We start from the raw sequence: 20360 nt of genomic DNA, 5'->3' as shown, positions 1-20360 counted from the left end.
CCTGGGCTGGTCTCAAACTCCTGGGCTCAAGTTCTTACCTGTGGAGGGTGTCCAGGTTCTCAGCGTTTTGAACAAAGAATTGGACAAAACACAAACAAAGCAAGGAAAGAACGAAGCAACAAAAACAAGAGATTTATTGGAAACAAAAGTACACTCCACAGGGTGGCAGTGGGCCTGAGCAGCTGCTCAAGGGCCCTGGATACAGAATCTTCTGGGGTCCAAATACCCCCTAGAGGTTTCCCATTGGTCACTTGTTGTTTACCCCATGTAAATGAAGTGGTGGCCTGCAATCAGAGACTGATGTGAAGTTACAAAGTTGCATGTCTATGCAAATGAAGACTTGGCCCACAATCAGTCTGATTGGTTGTGGACAGCAAACAATCAGAGGCTGAAGTAAAGTCACAAAGTTATACTCCTATGCAAACATATGATTGGTTGCAAAAAGCAGCTAATCAGAGGTACTTTCAATTTTCTGTCTGCAGAAAAGGTGGAGGTTTGCAAAGGGTATAGCCTCTGGTCCTTTTGTTAGTTAGGCGTGGAAAGTTAGGGTTTTCCTTTCAATTTAGTTCTAGGAAGTCAGCGTGAAATGCCCTTAGGTTTCCTGCCTCCAGACCCTATTCTGCCTCAAAGTGATCCTCCTGCTTTGGCCTCCCAAAGTGCTGGGATTACAAGTGTGAGCCACAGTGCCCAGCCTTGCTTTTCTTTAGTTTTATCATCTACATGTGCATCCACTTTTTAAAATATATTAAATAATGTATTTTTCTTGGTAGAGATGGAGGTCTTGCCACATTGCCTGGGTTGGTCTTGAACTCCTGGGCTCAAGTGATCCACCTGCCTCGGCCTCCCAAAATGCTGGGACTACTGGCAGAGCCATGCACCTAGCTATATGTGCATTCCTAAACAATAATTTAGTTTTGCTTGTTTTTGAACTTTATATAAATGGAATCACACTGTATGTATTCCTTTGTGTCTTCTTTCACTCAACTTCATATTTGCATGATTTATACATGTTGTGTGTGGCTGTAGGTTTTTTTTTTTTTTTTGAGACGGAGTTTCACCCTGTCACCCAGGCTGGAGTGCGGTGGCACAGTCTTGGCTCACTGCAACCTCTGCTTCCCGGGTTCAAGCGATTCTCCTGCCTCAGCCTCCTGAGTAGCTGGGACTACAGGTGCCCGCCACCAAGACTGGCTAATTTTTGTATTTTCAGTAGAGATGGGGTTTCACCCTGTTGACCAGGCTGGTCTCTAACTCTTGACCTGGTGATCCGCCCGCCTCAGCCTCCCAAAGTGCTGGGAATACAGGCGTGAGCCACGGAGCCTGGCCGTGGCTGTAGTTTAATTGTCGTTTCTGTATAGCATTCCACAATTTATTCATTCTGCTCTTGATGGACTTTTGGATTGTTTCCAATTAGGGCTGTTATGTATAATGATGCTTTGAACCTTTATATATCTTTCTTTCTTTCTTTCTTTCTTTTTTTTTGCGATGGAGTCTCGCTCTGTTGCCCAGGCTGGAGTGCAGTGGTGTGATCTCAGCTCACTGCAACCTCCGCCTCCCGGGTTCAAGCGATTCTCCTGCCTCAGTCTCCTGAATAGCTGGGTACAGGCACGTGCCACCACGCCGGTAATCCCAGCTATATATATATATATATTTTTTTTTGTATTTTTAGTAGAGACGGGGTTTCGCCATATTGGCCAGGCTGGTCTCAAACTCCTGACCTCAGGTGATCTGCCCACATCAGCCTCCCAAAGTGCTGGGATTATAGGCGTGAGTCACCGCGCCTGGCCTATATATCTTTCAGTAAAGCTATGTACACTTTTCTGTAGGATATATACCTAGGAATGGAACTGCTGGGTTCTTGGAGATGTGTATCTTCAATTTTAATAGATAATGACAAATTGTTTTCCCAAGTTGTTGAACCAATCAATAGCCCCATCAGCAGTGTATGAGGGTCTCTGCTCCTCAACACTAATTATCATCAGACTTTAAAAAATTTGCCAGTCTGGCATATGTGAAATGGTATGTTGTTGGTGTGTGTGTGTGTGTGTGTGTGTGTGTATAACTTTTTTTTTCTTTTTTGAGACGGAGTTTCGCTCTTGTTGCCCAGGCTGGAGTGCAATGGTGCGATCTCGGCTCCCTGCAACCTCCGCCTCCCGGGTTCAAGCGATTCTCCTGCCTCAGCCTCCCAAGTAGCTGGGATTACAGGCATGCACTACCATGCCCGGCTAATTTTGTATTTTTAGTGGAGATGGGGTTTCTCCATGTTGGTCAGGCTGGTCTCGAACTCCTGACCTCAGGTGATCCACCCACCTCGGCCTCCCAAAGTGCTGGGATTACAGGTGTGAGCCACTGCACCGGGCCATACGTGTGTGTATATTTTACAACTTTATTGATATATAATTGATGTACAACAAACTGCACGTTTTAAGTGATGATTTGATTAGTAAACATCCTTGAAACCAGAGCCACGATCAAGATAATGCACATATCTATTACCTCAAAAAGTTTTCTCATGCTCCTTCCTCATGCCCCATTCTCCCTCATTCTTCGTTTCCCTGACAGTAGATGAGGTTAAGCACCTTTCCATGTTTATTGGACATTGGGATTTCTTCTTTTGTGATGAGCTCATACAAGTCTCAACAAAGCTGAACAGTGTAATGAAGTAATCAGATGGGAAAGTTAGAAAGATGTGAGGTTGTGGGGATTGAAGTTAAGATTTCAGTGGTGCAGCAGTTCTGGGCCATCGCAAGATCCACTTGGGGCCCTGAGAGTGAGTGACTGGAGCAGAAAGGGAGGGCAACAGAGGTGAGTAGGCCGAAGAAACAAGAAGTGTGGGAAGTGGGATAGATCTTTCACATGAATGTTGAAGTGATTTGGATTTGGGCAAGACTAGGGGGTGGGCAAAAGGATAGAATGGAGGGAAGTGCCTGAGAGGTACAGCGGTCATGGTCTGGAAGGTGCAGTGGGGAGCAAAGAAGGGGCCCACTCCACCTCCAGATGCAGAAGTATTTGGGGGAGGGAAAGAATCTCTGAGGAGAGGCCTACAGGCGAAGTGGGGTTCTCAGGAGACAGCCAGGTCTCAGTTAAAGAAGGTGTTTAGGGGAGCTTTCTATTTCTGTTGTTGGGGTATTTAGCAGTCCCTGTGCTATGGTTTTGATGTGGTTTATTTGTCTCCATCAAAACTCATGTTGAAATTTGATCCCCAAATGTTGGAAGGTGGGTCCTAGTGGGAGGTGTCTGGGTCATGGGGATGGATCCTTCATGAATGGCTTGGTGGCAGTCTTGCAGGAGTGAATGAATTCTCAGTCTCACAGGACTGGATTAGTTCTCTCAGGAATGGATTAGTTCCTGTGACAGTGGGTTGTTATAAAGCCGGGATGCCACTCAGGTTTTCCCCTTTTTGCATGTGTCCACTTTCTCTTTGACCTTCTCCACTATGTTGTGACACAGCACAAAAGCCCTTGCCAGAAACCAGGGCCATGCCCTTGAACTTCTCAGCCTATAGAACCACAAGATAAAGAAATCTATTGTTTTTCTAAATTACCCAGTCTCAGGTTTTTTTTTTTTTTGAGTTTAAATGCATTTTACTTTTAGACAACCTACATGACATGTTTTTCTAAAAAACAATGCCTCCACTCCAAATAAATCAGTCAAAATAATGAAGAACTCAAGATGATATCAGTCCCATTTGTCTTAAGTCCTGGTGTTATGTGGATGACAAACAGAAGCCAGTTATGATGACAGGTGATAGATCCAAAGTAATTGCCAAATTTGTTAACATTTTTCCATTTCTAAACCATCCTTAAAGAAAATCATATATCAGGTCACACCATCCTCACAGTAGTCCGCAGAGCAACCATGCCATCTGGATTCATGTTTTCTGGTAGTTTTTGAAATTAGCAAGGATGTGCTTGATCTGTTCTGCAGCTCCTGTCATAAAAGGTTTTACTCTTTTTGGTCTCTGTTCTTCCAGTTTGCCTTTGATTGATTTCATGTAATCTTTGATGCACTTATTGTAGGCTTCTTTTGTGAAGCTTGTTTCTTGCAGGTGATGATTCATGACACTATCGACACCAGTGATTACTGTGCTTTCGGTACCTTTGCCCTCAGGGCCTTCAGCGGAGGCATTTCCACCAATGAGCGAGTCAAAAATGTTACCTTCTGTCCTACTGACTATCTTCCCTTCCACCTCCAGGCGCAGCCCGTCTGCAATTTCCTGGCTCATGTAACTGTCAGAGAACATCTCACTGTGGCTGATGAGGTCCCAGTAGATAATCATGATGACGGCTGAAGGGAGACAATGGTGGCGCTAGATTAGCAGGAGCCCAGAGCTCGGAGTGAGCGCAGTGCAGCCAAAGTGGTGCTGGGGGGATGGGGGTAGTGGACGGAAAAACTCAGGTATTCTTTTATAGCAACACAAAACAGACTAAGACAGAAAATTGATACTGAGAAGTACAGTGTTGGTGATAAGAAATGCCCAAAAATGTGGAAGCAGCTTTGGAAATGGGTAATGGGCAGAGGTTGGAAGAATTTGGAAGAGCGGGCTAGAAAAAACCAAGATTCTGATGAGGGCTTATTAGACAAGACGACTATGGAAGGTCTGGAACTCCTCAGAGATTGGTTAAATGGTCCCGACCAGAATGTTGATGGAAATATGGACAGTAAAGGCCATTCTGGTGAGGTTCCAGATGGAAATGAGGAACAACATGTTGGAAACTGGAGTAAAGGCCATCCTTGTCTTAAATTGACAAAGAACTTGGATGAACTACATCTATGCCCAAATGCTCTGTGGAAGGCTTATTGTAGAATTGAACTGGCAGGGGCAGGAAATCCCTGCTCCGTCTCAGATGGAATTTAATAGAATACCTGGTGGAAGAAATTTCTAAGCAGCAAAGTATTCAGGCTGCTGCATGATTACTTCCAACTGCTTATGGTGAATTTCTGGAGAAAAGGGAAACACAGCAGAAAAATTTGGAAAATGCATAGCCTGGCCAAATGGCATAGAAGAAAAGAGCATTTTCAGGAGAGGAAACCAAAGTTGCCAGGTGCTAAAGCCAAGACAATGGAGAAAAAGACCCTGAAGGCATTTCAGAAATCTTCGAGGCTGCTTTTCCCATCACATGCCTGGAGGCCTAAGAGGACAGAATGGTTTCTGGGGTAAGGCCTGAACACTGCTGCCCCTGCTCCACCTCAGGACGCTGCTCCTCACATCACTGCTACATTGTTTCTGACTCTGGTTGAAGTTCAAGGGCTCCCGGTACTGCTTGGGCCATCACTTCAGAGAGTGTAAGCCATAAGCCTTGGTGACTTCCATGTGGTATTAAGTCTGTGAGAGCCCAGAATGCCAGAGCCATGGAGGCTTGGCAGTTTCCACCTAGATTTCAGAGGATGTATTGGAAAGCCTCTGCAGAAGCCTGCTGCAGGGGCAGAACCTCCACAGAAAGTGTTCATGAGGCAATGCCTAGTGGAGCCATGGGAGTAGGGCTGCCATGGGGACCCCACAATTATAGACCCACCTGGCAGTGTGCAACTTCAGCCTGGAAAAGCCACAGGCATTCAACTCCAACCTGTGAGAGCAGCCACATGGGTGGTATTCAGCAAAGCCATGGGGCAAGGCTGCTCGAGGCCTTGGGAGCCCACTCCTTGCACCAGTGTGCCTAGGAAGTGGTACACAGAGTAAAAGATTAGTTTGGAGCTTTAAGATTTAATGTCTGCCCTGCTGGATTTTGAACTTGTATGGGCCTGTTACCCCCCTTTTTGGGTCCAATTTCTCTCTTTTGGAATGGGTGTTTGCCCAATGCTTGTACAACCATTGTATCTTGGAAGTAAATAACTTGATTTTTTTTTTTTTTTTTTTTTTTGTTGAGACGGAGTCTCGCTCTGTCGCCCAGGCTGGAATGCAGTGGCGCGATCTTGGCTCACTGCAAGCTCCGCCTCCCGGGTTCATGCCATTCTCCTACCTCAGCCTCCCAAGTAGCTGGGACTACAGGCACCTGCCACCATACCCGGCTAATTTTGTTTTGTATTTTTAGTAGAGACAGGGTTTCACCATGTTAGCCAGGATGGTCTCGATCTCCTGACCTCGTGATCCACCCACCTCAGCCTCCCAGAGTGCTGGGATTACAGGTGTGAGCCACCGTGCCTGGCCAATAACTTGATTTTTAATTTTACAGACTTATAGCTGTTAGGAACTTGCCTTGGGTCTCAGATGAGACTGGACTTTTACATTGGTGCTGGAACAAGTTAAGACTTTTGGGGCTATTGGGATAGAATTATTGTAGGTTGCATGTGAGAAGGACACTAGTTTTGGGGGGCCCAGGGTTGGAATATTACGATTTAGATGTAGTTTGTTTGTCTGCACCAAAACTCATGTTGAAATTTGATCTCCAAATGTTGGGAGGTGGGGCTAGTGGGAGGTGTTTGAATCGTGGGAGCAGCTCCATCATGAATGGCTTGGTGCTGATCTGGTAGTAGTAAGTTCTCACTCTGGTGAGACTGGATGAGTTCTCTCAGGAATGGATCAATTCTTGTGACAGTGTGTTGTTATAAAGCCAGGATGCCACTCAGGTTTTGTCTTCTTTGCACGTATCCACTTCCCCTTGGACCTTCTTCACCATGTTGTGACACAGCACAAAAGCCCTTGCTAGAAGCCAAGGCCATGCCCTTGAATTTCTCAGCTTGCAGAACCGTCAGCTAAAGAAACCTCCTTTCTTTATAAATTACGCAGTCTCATATATTCTATCAACACAAAATGGACTAAGACACCCTGGAACTGGGGTTCCAGGAAGGCACAGTTGAAAACGATGGGAGGAAGAGGAGCAGGGAAAATTGGGTAGCAGAGCAGAGTACGAAGTAAGTGCTGACCAGAGGAGTTCATAGCCAGGGTAGTGGCCCTTAGATAATAGGAACATGAGGACCATTGGTCCTGGTTCCCAGGGATGCCATGTGAATTGGTCTCAGCAGTGGCTCCACTGGATGGTAAGCTCCATAAGGGCAGGCATGGTGTCTCCCTCAGTCACTACTCTACCCTCAGCTCCTAATGCTCCGCCCAGCATGTTGTAGGAGCTCATTAGACGTTTGTTGAATGGAAGCATAAAACAAGTGGATGGAGGAGCACACGATGCCTGGCCAATTGTAGGTGCCTGATAGATGCTAGTGACATTTTATTCATGGTATTTTGTGATGGACTGATTTAGCCATTTGCATATGTGGCATGACATGTCCTTGGAGAGAGTTTATTAATGGGCACTAATGAGGCTTATGAAACACTGAAGTCCATTTAAAGTCTACTAGCACGTGTCCTAAGATGGTGACAATTGAAGAAAGCTACAAACCTAATAAAATGAAGTGTAATTGGTCTTAAGTAAGGAGGAGGTGAGGGAATTGGGATGGGCGTCGTGGTTCACGCCTGTAATCTTAGCACTTTGGGAGGCTGAGGCAGGAGGATCACTTGGGCCGAGGAGTTTGAGACCAGCCTGTGCAATATAGCGAAACTCCATCTCTACAAAAAAATTTGAAAATTAGCCAGGTGTAGTGGTGCATGCCTGTGATCCCAGCTATTCAGGAGGCTGAAGAGGGAGGATTGCTTGAGCCCAGATGTTCAAGGCTGCAGTGAGCCGTGATTGTGCCACTGCATTCCAGTTTGGGTAACAGAGCAAGACCCTGTCTCAAAAAAAGAAAGGTGGGGGTGGAATCAGAATAAGGATTTGTAAGTGTTTCGCCTGCACTATTCATGGGAGAAAGACACCTGTGATGGACAAAGAACTCTGTCACCAAGATCCCCCTTCAAGGGAGGATTTACTGCCAGCTGCTGAAAGTGCTGTCAGCAAAGAGCCTTCTTCAACTATCAGTTCCTTCAGGGATTGCCTCAGCTTGAGACAGACATCTCACCCAAGGTCAAGCCCTTCATGGCATGGCCTAGAGCCAATGACTTATTGAAGCGGAGATATGAAGGCCTGCCCTTTGGCCCAATGCAGGACAATGGACAGGTCATGTGAATGCCAGAGCCAGCCATTGAGTGAGCAGAAGCTTTGTAACACCTGCATTGCTACTCTTTTCTCCTCCTAATTTTTTTTTTTTTTAGATAGAGTCTTGCTGAGTCACCCAGGCTGGAGTACAGTGGTGCAATCTTGGTTCACTGCAACCTCTGCCTCCTGGGTTCAGTTCTCATGCCTCAGCCCCTCGAGTAGCTGGGACTACAGGTGCACACCACCACACCTGGCTAATTTTTGTATTTTTAATAGAGATGGGGTTTCGCCATGTTGTCCAGGCTGGTCTTGAACTCCTGACCTCAGGTGATCTGCCCGCCTCGGCTCCCAAAGTGCTGGGATTACAAGCGTGAGCCACCTTGCCCAGCTGCCTCCTGTCTAATCTTGTTTCCTTCCTTTCTCTTCCACAGATGTTGATTCCTAGGGCATTCCCTAGTAAACATCCCACACAGTAAACTCCATCTAAGCATATGCTTCCTGGGTTCTTCAACCTGTGATGACAACTTAAGGTAAGGGTCAAAAACTCATATGCCTTCAGGGACCTGACAGATAATATAAGGGAATGAAGCTGGTTGGGTTTGATGCAACAGGGAGTGGTGGGAGGTAAATTGGAGAGACGGCTCCATCTAAATTTTTTTTTTTTTGAGACGGAGTCTTGCTCTGTCACCCACGCTGGAATGCTGTGGCATGATCTCAGCTCACTACAACCTCCGCCTCCCAGGTTCAAGCAATTCTCCTCTCTCAGCCTCCCGAGTAGCTGGGACTACAAGCGCCTGCCACCACACCCAGCTAATTTTTGTATTTTTAGTAGAGATGGGGTTTCACCTTATTGGTCAGGCTGGTCTCGAACTCCTGACCTCAGGTGATCCAACTGCCTCGGCCTTCCAAAGTACTAGGATTACAGGTGTGAGCCACCATGCCCAGTCCCCTAAATTTTTAAAAATTGACAAACAGCACTGTGTACTCTAGATAATGTATGTGAATTCAATTCAGCCTGCAGCCCTCCTGTTTATGACCTTTGTTTGAGAGGTACATTCTCTCTTCTGTTAATTAACATACCAGGACCTGTCTTTTGTGAGTTTGGTTAGTGTGAGTAAATCCTTAAAAGCTTCATCAGCTTATGGTGGTGTGGCACTGCTGTGGTTTGAATGTGTCCTTCAAAATTTGTGTGTTGGTCTTCGGTGGCGGTGGGGGGGTAGTGCGGGCATGATGGACTGGTGGCTTTATAAGAAGAAGAGAGACCTAGGATGGCATGCTCTTGCTCTCTTGCCATGTGATGTCCCCCACCCTATTATGACTCAGTAAGAAGGCCCTCTCCAGATGCAGCAACGTGTCCTTGGACTTTTCAGCCTCCAGAACTGTAAGAAATAAGTGGATTTCTTTTCTTTATTAATTACTTGGTCTATGGTATTCTGTTATAGCAACAGAAAATGAACTAAGACAGGTACAAAGGAGTTCTGAACCTGCTGGAGTGAACACCAGACCCTGAACTGCAGGGTTCTACCAAGGGACTGCTTGCCATGAGGCCCACCTCGAGCTAGCTTCCTTTTCTGACCTTCATCTCCAACTTAAACACATGCTATTGTCTGAGGGTGGCCCTGGCCCCTCTCCCTTCCCTTGTAGGTTTTCTAGCTATTTCCAGTTCTGGTGTATCTTTTGGAAGAGCAGCCGGGTGGTGTCAGGGGCCTGGGGAGACAGGGATGCTGGCTACAAGAACCTCAGCCTTAGAGGCCTGGGACAGTTGGGAATAGAGAACAAAGTTCCTTTCTTCTTTTGATGAGATTTGACTCTCAAATATGGCTGTCGCCATCTGCATGGTGGGACCATACCCTTCTTGAGGGATGGAAATGATCTGGACCACATTTGGTCTGGGATTTTTCCCTCCCAGCCCAGACTCACTCTGGTCTGCCTTGCCGGGTGACTTTATTGAGCTAGAGAACACAGAGGGAGTTTTTGCCCTGGGGATAGTTGCTAAGGCTGCCTCCTCCCCTCAGGCCTGGTGATGGCTGCTCACTCCCCCTTGTTGACTTCATGAACAGCTGGACTCAAATCCCTGAAATGAAGTCCCAGAACATGGGTTACCTGCCTTTAGGCCCATGGCTCAGTGGGCCAGGTTTCTGCAGGACATTCTGTGCCACATAGCTGTTTTGAGCTCTCAGGTTCGTGAGCATCAAAGCCAATGTGTGTGGGCCCCATACTCGTGTGGATGGTTAAACATGCTCAAAACTGGGCTGAGTGTCTGAATAAAAGTATCATTGCTACAATGAAAACCAGAGGGTGAAACAGAAAATGATTTTAACAGAAAAAGTTTATTTTAAGAAGACACAAACGGCTCTAGCTATATAAAGAATACAGTTCAATTGCTGGTAGCAAGCCAGTAAGGAATGCCTTTTTTTTTTAAAGAAAGACAAGAAAAACCCTTTGTAATATCACCCCACAGAGGGCTCCCTTCCATTTTGTGTTGGAATCCTAAAAAGACTGAGATCGTGATCTCTCCTACTTTCTGCTTCTTCTTGAAATGTTAGGGACACATTCCCAGCTCTAGGAGACGTGTCTTTCCTGTACCTTCCAGTTTAGGGTATGGTCTGTAAATTCTTGTCTCCCTTATTTTTCTAAGTGCATTGTTGGCATTCAGTAAGCACTAAATGGTAAGGGCTAACTTAACAAAAGTCCACCTCCTGACTGCATACTAGGACTGGCCAATGCTCATTCCTCAGTTTGCTTTTGGCAAGTGTAGTATTTTTGCTGCTTTTGGATCCAAGGCACAAGCCTGGTTTCCCTTCCTAATTCTGGAAATCCTAAACAGAAGGCATAAAGGAACTGTTTCATGGATGCTTTTAAATAGGGAAATCCTGAAAATTACTTTCATCACTGATTTTTTAAAATTTAGATTTCAGTAAGTGGGTAGATCCCTGGGCTCAAATGACAGAAATCAAGCTAAAGATTCTAAGAAGCAATTTGCTGAGCTAGGATAAGCTGCAGCCTGAGACCTAGGTCTGAGTGGCTGAGTCCACATCAAATTAGAGTGCTAGCCCTCTGTATGTCAGCCTGTTTTGAATTGCCAATGGAAAGAAGGTCTCAAGAGGCAAGAAAGGGCAAATGCTTCAGGAGCCCCCACCATCCCCTTCTTGACCAGTCCCATCAGATCTGGACCTAAACCAGAGAACTGATGAGGGTGCTGGACTGTGTGTGTGTGTGTGTGTGTGCGCGCGCGCATGCACACGCGCATGTATGGTGTGATTTGTGAATTTATTAGCCCTCACAGTCCAGGTTGAGAAACCAAACTCACACAGACACATACATATCATCCATTCTTATCCCACAACGTTTATACGAGAAAATGTGAAAATGTGAATCTGAGCTTCAGACTCCCAAGAAGCATTAGAGGTGGAGATGGGAGCAGGATGGAGAGAGACGTGAAGAAGCTTTAGAACAGAATTCATTTAGAGGTTCAAAACACAGGAGGAGGTGGTGTGCTGAATGTCTTGTGGCTGTGTTGTTGCATGGGCAATCCCAAGGAGCCCATCCCAGGGGCTGAGGGTCCAGAAGGCAGGGAAAAACTGTGGGCACAGAATATCTTCTGCACCTCATTGGTTTTCTTGCTAGGGCTGAGTGCTCTGTCTAGAACAGGTCCAAACTGCATTAGGAAATGGATACATGGATATTCTAGGTTTAAAAACCAGCCTTTGGAACCTGGTGATTTCCCTAGGAAATCGTAGGCTGAACTGGAATCCTATGGCCTGGGCTGCCAGACTTTCCAACGACAGCCCTAAACTCATGATACTAGTATGAGGCAGGAAAGGGTGGACAAGGGTGGGAGTCCCCAACCACAGATTTGAGGGAGAAGTTATGGAACAAAATAAGTAAGAGAACTCAGAAATTCTCTCCTTCCAGTTTATCCCAAACCCAGGGAAGCAGAGGCACATTGGGTAACAAGGATAGGTCTGGGGAAAAAAATGAGGGTTTCTACACTGAGGTAGTCAGTAATGAGAGAGAGAGAGAGAGAGCTCATGAAGGACACTCTATTGAAGAGTAATGGTTGGCATATGCAGCCCCCCTCCACCTGCCCCTGTGCAGTCAGTCTGGTCTGACAATGCAGTAGATGGGAAGGCAATAAACCACATCAGCTACTGCACAACTCAGTTATCACATGGGGCAGCTCACAGAAATGCTTGTCTCAGAAGACAGTCTGGATCAGGGGTCAGCCTAAGGCTTTGCATAGCCCATGAGCTAAGAATAGTTTATATTGGCAGGGTGCGGTAGCTCACACCTGTAATCCCAGCACTTTGGGAGGCCGAGGTGGGCGGATCACAAGGTCAGGAGATCGAGAACATCCTGGCCAACATGGTGAAACTCTGTCTCTACTAAAAATACAAAAAAAAAAAAAAATTAGCTGGGCATGGTGGCACGCACCTATAGTCCCAGCTACTCGGGAAGCTGAGGCAGGAGAATTGCCTGAACCCGGGAGGTGGAGGTTGTAATGAGCCGAGATTGTACAATTGCCCTCCAGCCTGGCTACAGAGAGAGACTCTGTCAAAAAAAAGAGAGTGGTTTACATTATCCAAAGGTTGCAAAACAAACGAATGAACAAACAGCAACAACAAAGAAGAATGTGCTACAGAGACCACATGTAGCCCACAAAGCCTAAAATAGTTACTGTCTTAACCTTTACAGAATTTGTCAATCTCCCATCTAGATGATGGGGGAAACCTCACCAATCTCTGGTGAGAAGCCTCTAAGCATCCTCGAACAGAGAAACCAGAGGAAGTCCAGGAGAAACAAGGGAACAATGGAAAATAAATGGAAATGCCAATCAATTTGACTAGTGTGGCTCTAAAAGATGCATGGCTTGCAATTCCACAGAATAGTAAGGTATGCATGTACTAAGGAAGGAGGCCCCAACTAAAGAGAGAGCCACACTAAGGAACATTAGGCAAAGAATGTTCTGGAAAAGAGACTGCATGCGGAGCTTAGTACTGATTAGGGAATTCTGTTATTGTTTGATAAGATGGAGCTGGAATTTGAGCCCAGGGATTGACAGAATATCAAGCCAGGTGAAATTTCTAGAACACAACTAAATATCTCATGAGCATTTAACAGTCTGAAAATTTCTCATAAAGATTAAGAAGGGAAGGCTAAAGTAGACTCTGGGAAAGCTAATATTGGTTGGGTTGTACCCTACTTTTAAATAAACACCAAATACAAAAGTTTGCACTAAAAAAAGTAGAGACATTATGGGACAATGACAAGAGGAATCTCGGTTTTTCAAAAAGAAGTCACCAGAAGGTTCCCTTACATAGGAAGTTTACCTCTAAAAAATGATACTTGATATCTAAAAAACTCATTTTTCACACAACTTTTAGGGAAAACATCCATTGTACTAAGTAGGGTGCACATATTGAATTTGGAGGGAAACTAATGTTTATAAACTGAAAATCCAATTTGTCTTTGGATTAATGAATTAAAGAACTCTTGAACATTTTCCCTTAAAGCATATATATTAGTTCATTGAAATACCTGGGAAATTCATGTGTCATAAAAGTAGAAGCCAGCTGTGGGTCTTCTATAAATTGTAGTGCTTTAAATGAAACCAGATTGGGCCCAAGGGCAGGAGACCTGGAATTGAGGCTGGGCCCCACCACTGACTCACTGTGTGACCTTGTATATAAGTTATTTGACCTTTCTGGGCCTCAGCTTCCTCATGTGTGAAATGAGAGAGGTTGGTCCCTTTCAGCTCTAACATTCCAAGTCTGCAGATAAATATAGAAATAAGATAAATACAACAATCTAGAAATAAGAAATATAGCCCAAAGTAAGCTTTGGAGTCAGTAGAAAAAAGTAGCAATGAAATATAATAAAAAGAATAAAACTTTAACCACTAGCCAGGGTAAATATATCTCATTTAAAAATGAATGGAAAGGTTTGTAATTTACAATTCATCAGAAGACCTCAGCACATACATATATTGATATTTCTTCGCCATGATACACATGGGGAAAGGAATGAGTTTGAGGTGACTTGTACAATGAGCACAATGCTGCGTTTGCATGCATAACGTTTTATAAAATTGGATGTTAGAAAAAGCTCAAGACCACCTAAGGAATAGATGTCTATAAAGCTTGGCATTACAAAGAGGCTGAGAGGGGTTAACTAGTTGTTCCAGTTCAGATTTTGTTTTGGAGTTCGTTGCTATCAAATTCTACTATTTAGGCAAAAATCTTAAAATCAAATATACTTCTGCCAGAGCCTTACTGGAGAACAGCCACCACGGTAAAGACAGATATTTAAGAGCGGGCAATACCAAACAAACTTAACACCTTTCCCTTTTTTCCATTTGTGAGTTAAAAAAAATCTTTTTTTTTTTTTTTTTTTAACCCAAAGCAGGCCAGATGGGCTGGCTAAGTCTAATCAAAGATTTTGCAGGTTGAGCAATTTGTTGATCCAATATGATAAGTTCTTTTTAATTTTTTTCGAGCATATGCACCGGAGTCCCATAAAACATGAGACTCCTCAATCTGATAATTTCTTTAAACCAAGCAAACATATGCCTGACCAAGATAACAATATACACCTCTTGGCCAGAGACTGGTCCTTATGATGAGAGCCAGAATAATGGTAAAGGTTGGAATCAGTTGGAGAGTCGTGGCTATAGTGATTCAGGGGCTTGAAGGAGTAACATCACTGGAATGCACATACACACACACACACACACACACATACACTCTCTCTCTCTCTCTCTCTCTGTCTTTCTCCCTCTCCAGGGATGCTGCTGTTGCTGCTCCTGGAACTGCACTTTGAGAACCATTGGCCTAGATTTTGGGTTTTACTGAACAAAAGTATAATGCCCATTTCACATTGCTCATTACTCATGCAAATTTCTTCTTGCTAACCTTATTAAAAATGCCCCAAATGTGTGTCTATAACTATTTACTATGTATTCCTCTATAAATCTGTTTCAAAGTATTCTAAAATTTGCTTATTTCATATTATGTTTATATCATTATACTTTTTGCTGCCTTTTGACAAAGGCACTTCCTTATACATCTTTCCCACTCTCTTATCCTTTTAAATCCCTAATATCCTTGTCACTTGTAGCTGAAATACATGCAAAGCCTTTGAAAGGATTGGGGGCTGTGGTATAGATATAGTCTCATTTTCACACCAAGCTGGACTGATAGCCCATAACAGAGATGAAGCAGGGAAAGCAGAAGCTTGTAAAGGTAAGCTTATTGGAGGTAAAGTTGTACCTCCAATAAGTTTAATAATCACCACCAACACTGGACGACTGACATTGATTGGACATGGATTGGACAGTTTCACCTTTCACAAACAGGACATATTTTCACAGACTCTTTAATTCCTTGTGTTCTTTACTCAAATGGTAAGTAGTATTAATTCCATTTATGTAAAAATGTCAATGTACAATATGAATGATCTAGGCCTTCTCAGTGGCTTTTAGTAGCCATTTCTGAGAGTCCCTTGGTAGTAACCATATTGAATAGCATTGGGTATCAGGACAATTTAATTGACCATCAGCTAGTAACTCAAATGATTCCAGGCGATTAAGATATTTTCTATATTCTGGAGTTAGGCGTCAGGGAATTTGGCCTTTCCATGGTGAAAAATACACTTCTACAACTAGTTGATGCCTAACATTCTGCAAGTAGAACTTCATTCCATTGGCTTAAGGCTTTTCCCTTGTTAAAATGCAACTGACCTCAAAAGAGGTAGCATTAAGCCTTATAATCGCAAAGTAAATGAATTTATCCCTTTCCTGAGAGCAGGTTTTTCTTAGGAGGAGAAGGAAGTAGGAGGCACTGAAGAGAGTTGGTGCTGGGAAGCGAGGTTTAGGAGAATGGAGCAGAAAGAGGAGAGGGAGGATCCTGGTGACAGACCGTCAACTCAGTCACTCTTTTGTTGAAGGGCTGGCCTTGGGAGCATCCCTGCTGAAATGGGTGTTAACTTGCCACCTGGAGCATATTACTTAGAAATCAACTATGTTTTCCGATATTAACACTACTAAAGATTCTTTAATGTATAGGCACACAAAGACTTATAGCAATGGAAAAATAGGTAGCAATAAAATATTTGGTGCAACAAGAGATAGGGAGTTAACCCCCGACCCCAAATCAGAAGGACTATACTTGTTCATAGGAAGAAGATAAACTGATATTACTTTAAAGAGTGCAAATCACAGGGCTGGGACGAGGGTAAGGCACTTGCATGGCCCTGAGAGCGGGCACCTCTTTGAATTTTGCGCCCTAGGTGCCTCGCTCACCTCACCCTAGTCCTGGCCCTAGCAAATCATATTAAAGCGAAAGCTCACCATTGTGTCACAGACTTGATAATGGAAGGTGGAACGAGTGAGGAACAGAGCGCTGAGCGTGAACTCATCTTTTTCCCAACTTGTTCATTGATGAGGAAGAGGGCAGGTGCGTGGACAGATCTGCTCAGACTGACAGGTACAGAGAGACTGCAATCGGGTCTGTGTTGTCCAGATAGTTACACTGGATGTCAGGTGCAGTGCTTGTTAGGAGAGCCTGGTAGGATCTCCTCTGTCTTTGCACGCTCAAGGTAATTTATCCAGATCAACTGGTCAGTTTGTGGTCATTAAGCTAACATTAATTATTTTGCTTCCTGTTGTCTCACTTCCTTTATGGGTGAGTTGTTGTGCTAGGGATGCAGTTCATGGGATTTGGGGCTGAGGGATAAGTTTGGGCTGGTGGGGGAGGCCCAGTCAGGAGCTGAGGCAGGCCAAGTAGTACAGGATAAGGAGAGGAGACACCAGCAAAGCTTGCTATTGTACCAAGAATAACTACCCTCAAAAACATGTACTGACTACCCACCAAATGCAAAGCATCCTTGGTTAACAATTAACCTCCTCTCCTGGGGATGGTGACTAGATCAAAGTCAGGCTAGCAGAGCCATCTGTTGCTACTAACTGGAATGGGGAGGATAAAAGAGGATAGGGACGACTTGAAATGGAAGCTGAGCTCCTAGGGCCAACTTCATTTCACTCAAATCTCTTCTCTATTCCACCTTCAAAAATTATTATCATTATTATTTATACTAGTAATTGTAGTAGTGGTGGGTTCTCTGCAAGCCTTTCTGAGAGGGGCTTTCAGCCTCTCTTCTCCAGTCTCAGCAGTGTAGGTGCAGAAGGCAGCAAACATTGTGGTAAGTGCCTGGGTGGGAGAGAGAGTGGAGTTATGATAATCAAAGGTAGGAGACAGGTTGAGTGTTAGGAGTGGGGAAGATGCTTGGTGTTCTGTTAATTAGTGATTAGTAGAAATTTTACAGTTTGGTTGTTTATTTGGGACGTCTACCTGTTGCAAAATATTAAATGAGGCCAGGTGCAGTGGCTTACTCCTTTAATCCCAGCACTTTGGGAGGCCAAGGCGAGAGGATCGCTTGAGCTCAGGAGTTCAAGACCAGCGTGGGCAACATAGCAAAACCCCCATCTTTACAAAAAATTAATTTAAAAAATTAAATGAATACTTCCGGTCTTAAATGTTCTCTCTGACCATATGATTTCTGCCCCAAATCCTCTTGTGCTAATGGGAACACCACTGCGTGGGCCACAGTGATGATGTAGAAGATATTCTAAAAATTCCAGGCATATAGAGTATTGTAGAGGAAAACAAGACTAAAGGTAACTGACAAACAGCAAGGTGTCTGAGAATTCAGGTTCAGAATCTTTTGGGAAAACCTCCAGAGGTAGCAAGGTGAGGGGAGAGGCAAAACCCATTAGAAGTAGTAAACAAGAAACTTCCAGAAAAGTCCACAGAAGTAACAAGGCCTATACTATGTGAGTCCCATACTCAGCTTTAACGTTCAACTAGTCATAATGGTTCCCAAGGAGACCCTGGTGTCCTTTCATTTTTGCTAAGCAAAAGCACAAACGCTCCTTCATTTACTACAGAGGAAAATGTCTGTTTTTTGGAATTCTAAGTCTGGAGCAGACAAATGTGGCATTCATATATAAACTGAGGCCAGGGATGAATTGATTTTATTTTGGGCAAAATCCCTGAAATTTGGAATTTGGTTAAGAACTTCACACCAAGTAGTTCTAGTACTTTCAAAAGCAACTGAGCCTAGCTGTTTTATTATTTTAAGTGTCGAAGTGCTGGTTGCAAGGGAGTTGGTGGGCCTGGCCTGTTTCCAGAAGTCTCAGATTCAGAACTATAACAACAAAGGGCCTAGGCCTAGGGCTTCTCTTGTGAGAGGCCCAAGTTTTCTCAGTACTTAGTGTGGTTTTTCAGCTGCTCTGTCCAGCTGGAGTGTGGGCAGTTGAGCTAAAAGGTGGCTTCTCATTGGGCAATACGACCTATCAAAGTTGAGATCTGCTTGTCTCTGGAACCTTACTGCATCCTCCAGGAGGTTGACCATTGAATCTATTGGGTGAGGGGTGAAGTAGGAAGGGGCTGGGGAACTCTCTTTATGAAGCAGGCTACAATTTCATTAACTGTTCTTTTTGCCTCTTGAAGACAGTAGACAATTAACTTTCCATCATTGGTCAGCAGGTTTTCTTTGCTCAGTGCTTTGTCTTCCTCCCCAACCTCCCAGAAATCAGGCATACAAAAATCAAATGAATCACTGCTCTTGCTCTGCTTAGAAAATTGAGCTGACAAGAATAGTTAGTGCCTATAAGCTTCGTGGGGGGTGGGGGCAGGGAGGGGTCGCAATGATTATTCTGAAGCTCTTTCAGTATGCCATTTACCCAGGTTCTTATGCTCTCCCCCAGCAAGGTTAATTGAAAGCTGGTCAAACACAGAACCTAAATGGCAAAAAGTAGCCCTTTTGTGTGTGTGTGTGTGTGTGTGTGTGTGCATTATGGGCCATAGCAACTGGCAAGACTGCCTTTTAGATTTTGGATAGATCCTTTTAGTTTATATGTTCTTGGTTTTTGGAACAGAGTCGGACTTCCTTTAAACAAAACCAAACCAACCACAAACCACGATCTGAATTGACTGGTGGGGGGCAAGATGCACTTACTTTCCATTATCCTTGAGCCTTTGATGATGCTGTTCCTTCAGTTAATTACTTCCTGTAATGAATTTTATATGCAAATGAAATGAGAGTTCTTAGAATGCAGCATGAGCTGGGCGCAGATCCTGCCTATCGCTGTTGACAGACACATGGAGGATCTCAAGGTGCACTTGTGAGTTACCTCGGCTAGATCTGAGTGAACAAATGGCTGTCTTGTTTGTTGGTCAAGCTTGGTTCATTTAAAGCAACCCAGTCCTGGTCTTTTCTAGCTAATGGGGGTGGGTGGGGGGGCGTCTATATGTTTATTGAAACTTATCACCCTGATCTCCATGTAGACAATCAAACTGAAAAAGGCATTAAGTTTCAGGACAGAGTCACAGTCATATTTTGCACCACAAAAGCCATCCAATCAACCTCATGCCGAAATAAGTGCACCCTGCAAACCTCTTGTGAGCGCAGGGGAAAGCTAAACTGTGGTTGAGGAGGCATCAGAGTCTTTCTGTGTTTGCACACAGGGCCATCAGAGCCTCCCTAGGAAAGTGAATAATAAGCAATGGCACCCTATGCCCCCCAAGTTTGGCAGCCTCCAATCTGCTCTCACATTGCACTCCTCAGTGACAGGAGCCAGGGATGGAGCAGCCGGGTCACTGAATTGAAAAAGTGGCACATGTGCCCTGACATCTGAAAATTTCTTCTTAGTTAGTGCACACCACTGGGGGAAAATAAGAAGAAACTCGGTAGTCAGTCATGACAAGCTTATAAGTATGAAAACATAAAAATGTCTGAAGATGATTAAGTGCCAGATGATTTTAGCTCTAGATGAAGTAGCCTCTCTCCTGCTGTCCAGAGTGTGAGTTAATGTAAAAGAAATGTAGGCTCTGTTGTTCCCATGGTTCTGTTTAAAGACCCTTTCTCTTCCCCCTTCTCTACTCAAGTTTAGTAAGTAAACCCTGCTTGTTGAGCCCAGGGCTTAGGTACTGGGGTTATCAGTGGTTTCATAGTCTTTTGAAAATTGTGCAATAATTCTCCGAGCCAGTGGGTTAGTGGTCTTCAGAAGTTCAGCTGCTGAGGGACGAGACCTTGGAGTTGCCTTACTTCCCTTCTTCTGTAGCAAGGCCTTGAAATCGTCATTTCTGCCAGCATCTAGGTTGGCACTGCTGCCTGACCCTGCAGTGGCGGTAGACTCACTGATTGGAGACTCAGCTGTGTTCTTTATTGGTGAGTGGGAACTCGTTCTGCCACCCACAAAGGCCTCACCAGGTTCCTTCCAGCCGAGCAGCTTCCTTTTGGACCTAGATAAGAGAAAGTTTGGTCTGAGTGAGTTAATGCAGCAGACATTTACCAGTGCTTCACAGACCCCCATGCCTGTGACACAATCCAGGCGGC

The 20360-nt window shown here is 44.5% G+C and overlaps 2 protein-coding genes across 5 annotated transcripts in view; both read right to left on the bottom strand.

The window, feature by feature from the left end:
- Positions 1-3552: 3552 nt before the first annotated feature.
- On the bottom strand, positions 3553-5817 carry LOC465708 (TPT1-like protein). The gene is given in 3 exon segments (XM_054676576.2): positions 3553-3845; positions 3848-3880; positions 3883-5817. Coding segments are annotated over 3 exon segments (501 nt in total). The 5' UTR covers positions 4277-5817; the 3' UTR covers positions 3553-3771.
- Positions 5818-10275: 4458 nt separating this feature from the next.
- The window catches only part of NHSL2 (NHS like 2), a 73470-nt gene continuing 63385 nt past the window's right edge, over positions 10276-20360 (bottom strand). For 3 of the 4 annotated variants that reach the window (XM_024353229.3, XM_016943234.4, XM_016943235.4), the window contains one exon: positions 15986-20266. In XM_024353229.3, the coding sequence (XP_024208997.1) occupies positions 19945-20266 (322 nt within the window). In that variant the 3' untranslated portion in view covers positions 15986-19944. Of the gene's footprint in view, positions 20267-20360 lie in introns of all 4 variants that reach the window. The other variant, XM_016943231.4, reaches the window with a different exon arrangement.

The sequence above is a fragment of the Pan troglodytes genome, chromosome X (genome assembly GCF_028858775.2).
Source record: "Pan troglodytes isolate AG18354 chromosome X, NHGRI_mPanTro3-v2.0_pri, whole genome shotgun sequence".
Classification (NCBI taxonomy): Eukaryota; Metazoa; Chordata; class Mammalia; order Primates; family Hominidae; genus Pan; species Pan troglodytes.
This window is presented reverse-complemented; position numbering and strand designations above follow the sequence as displayed.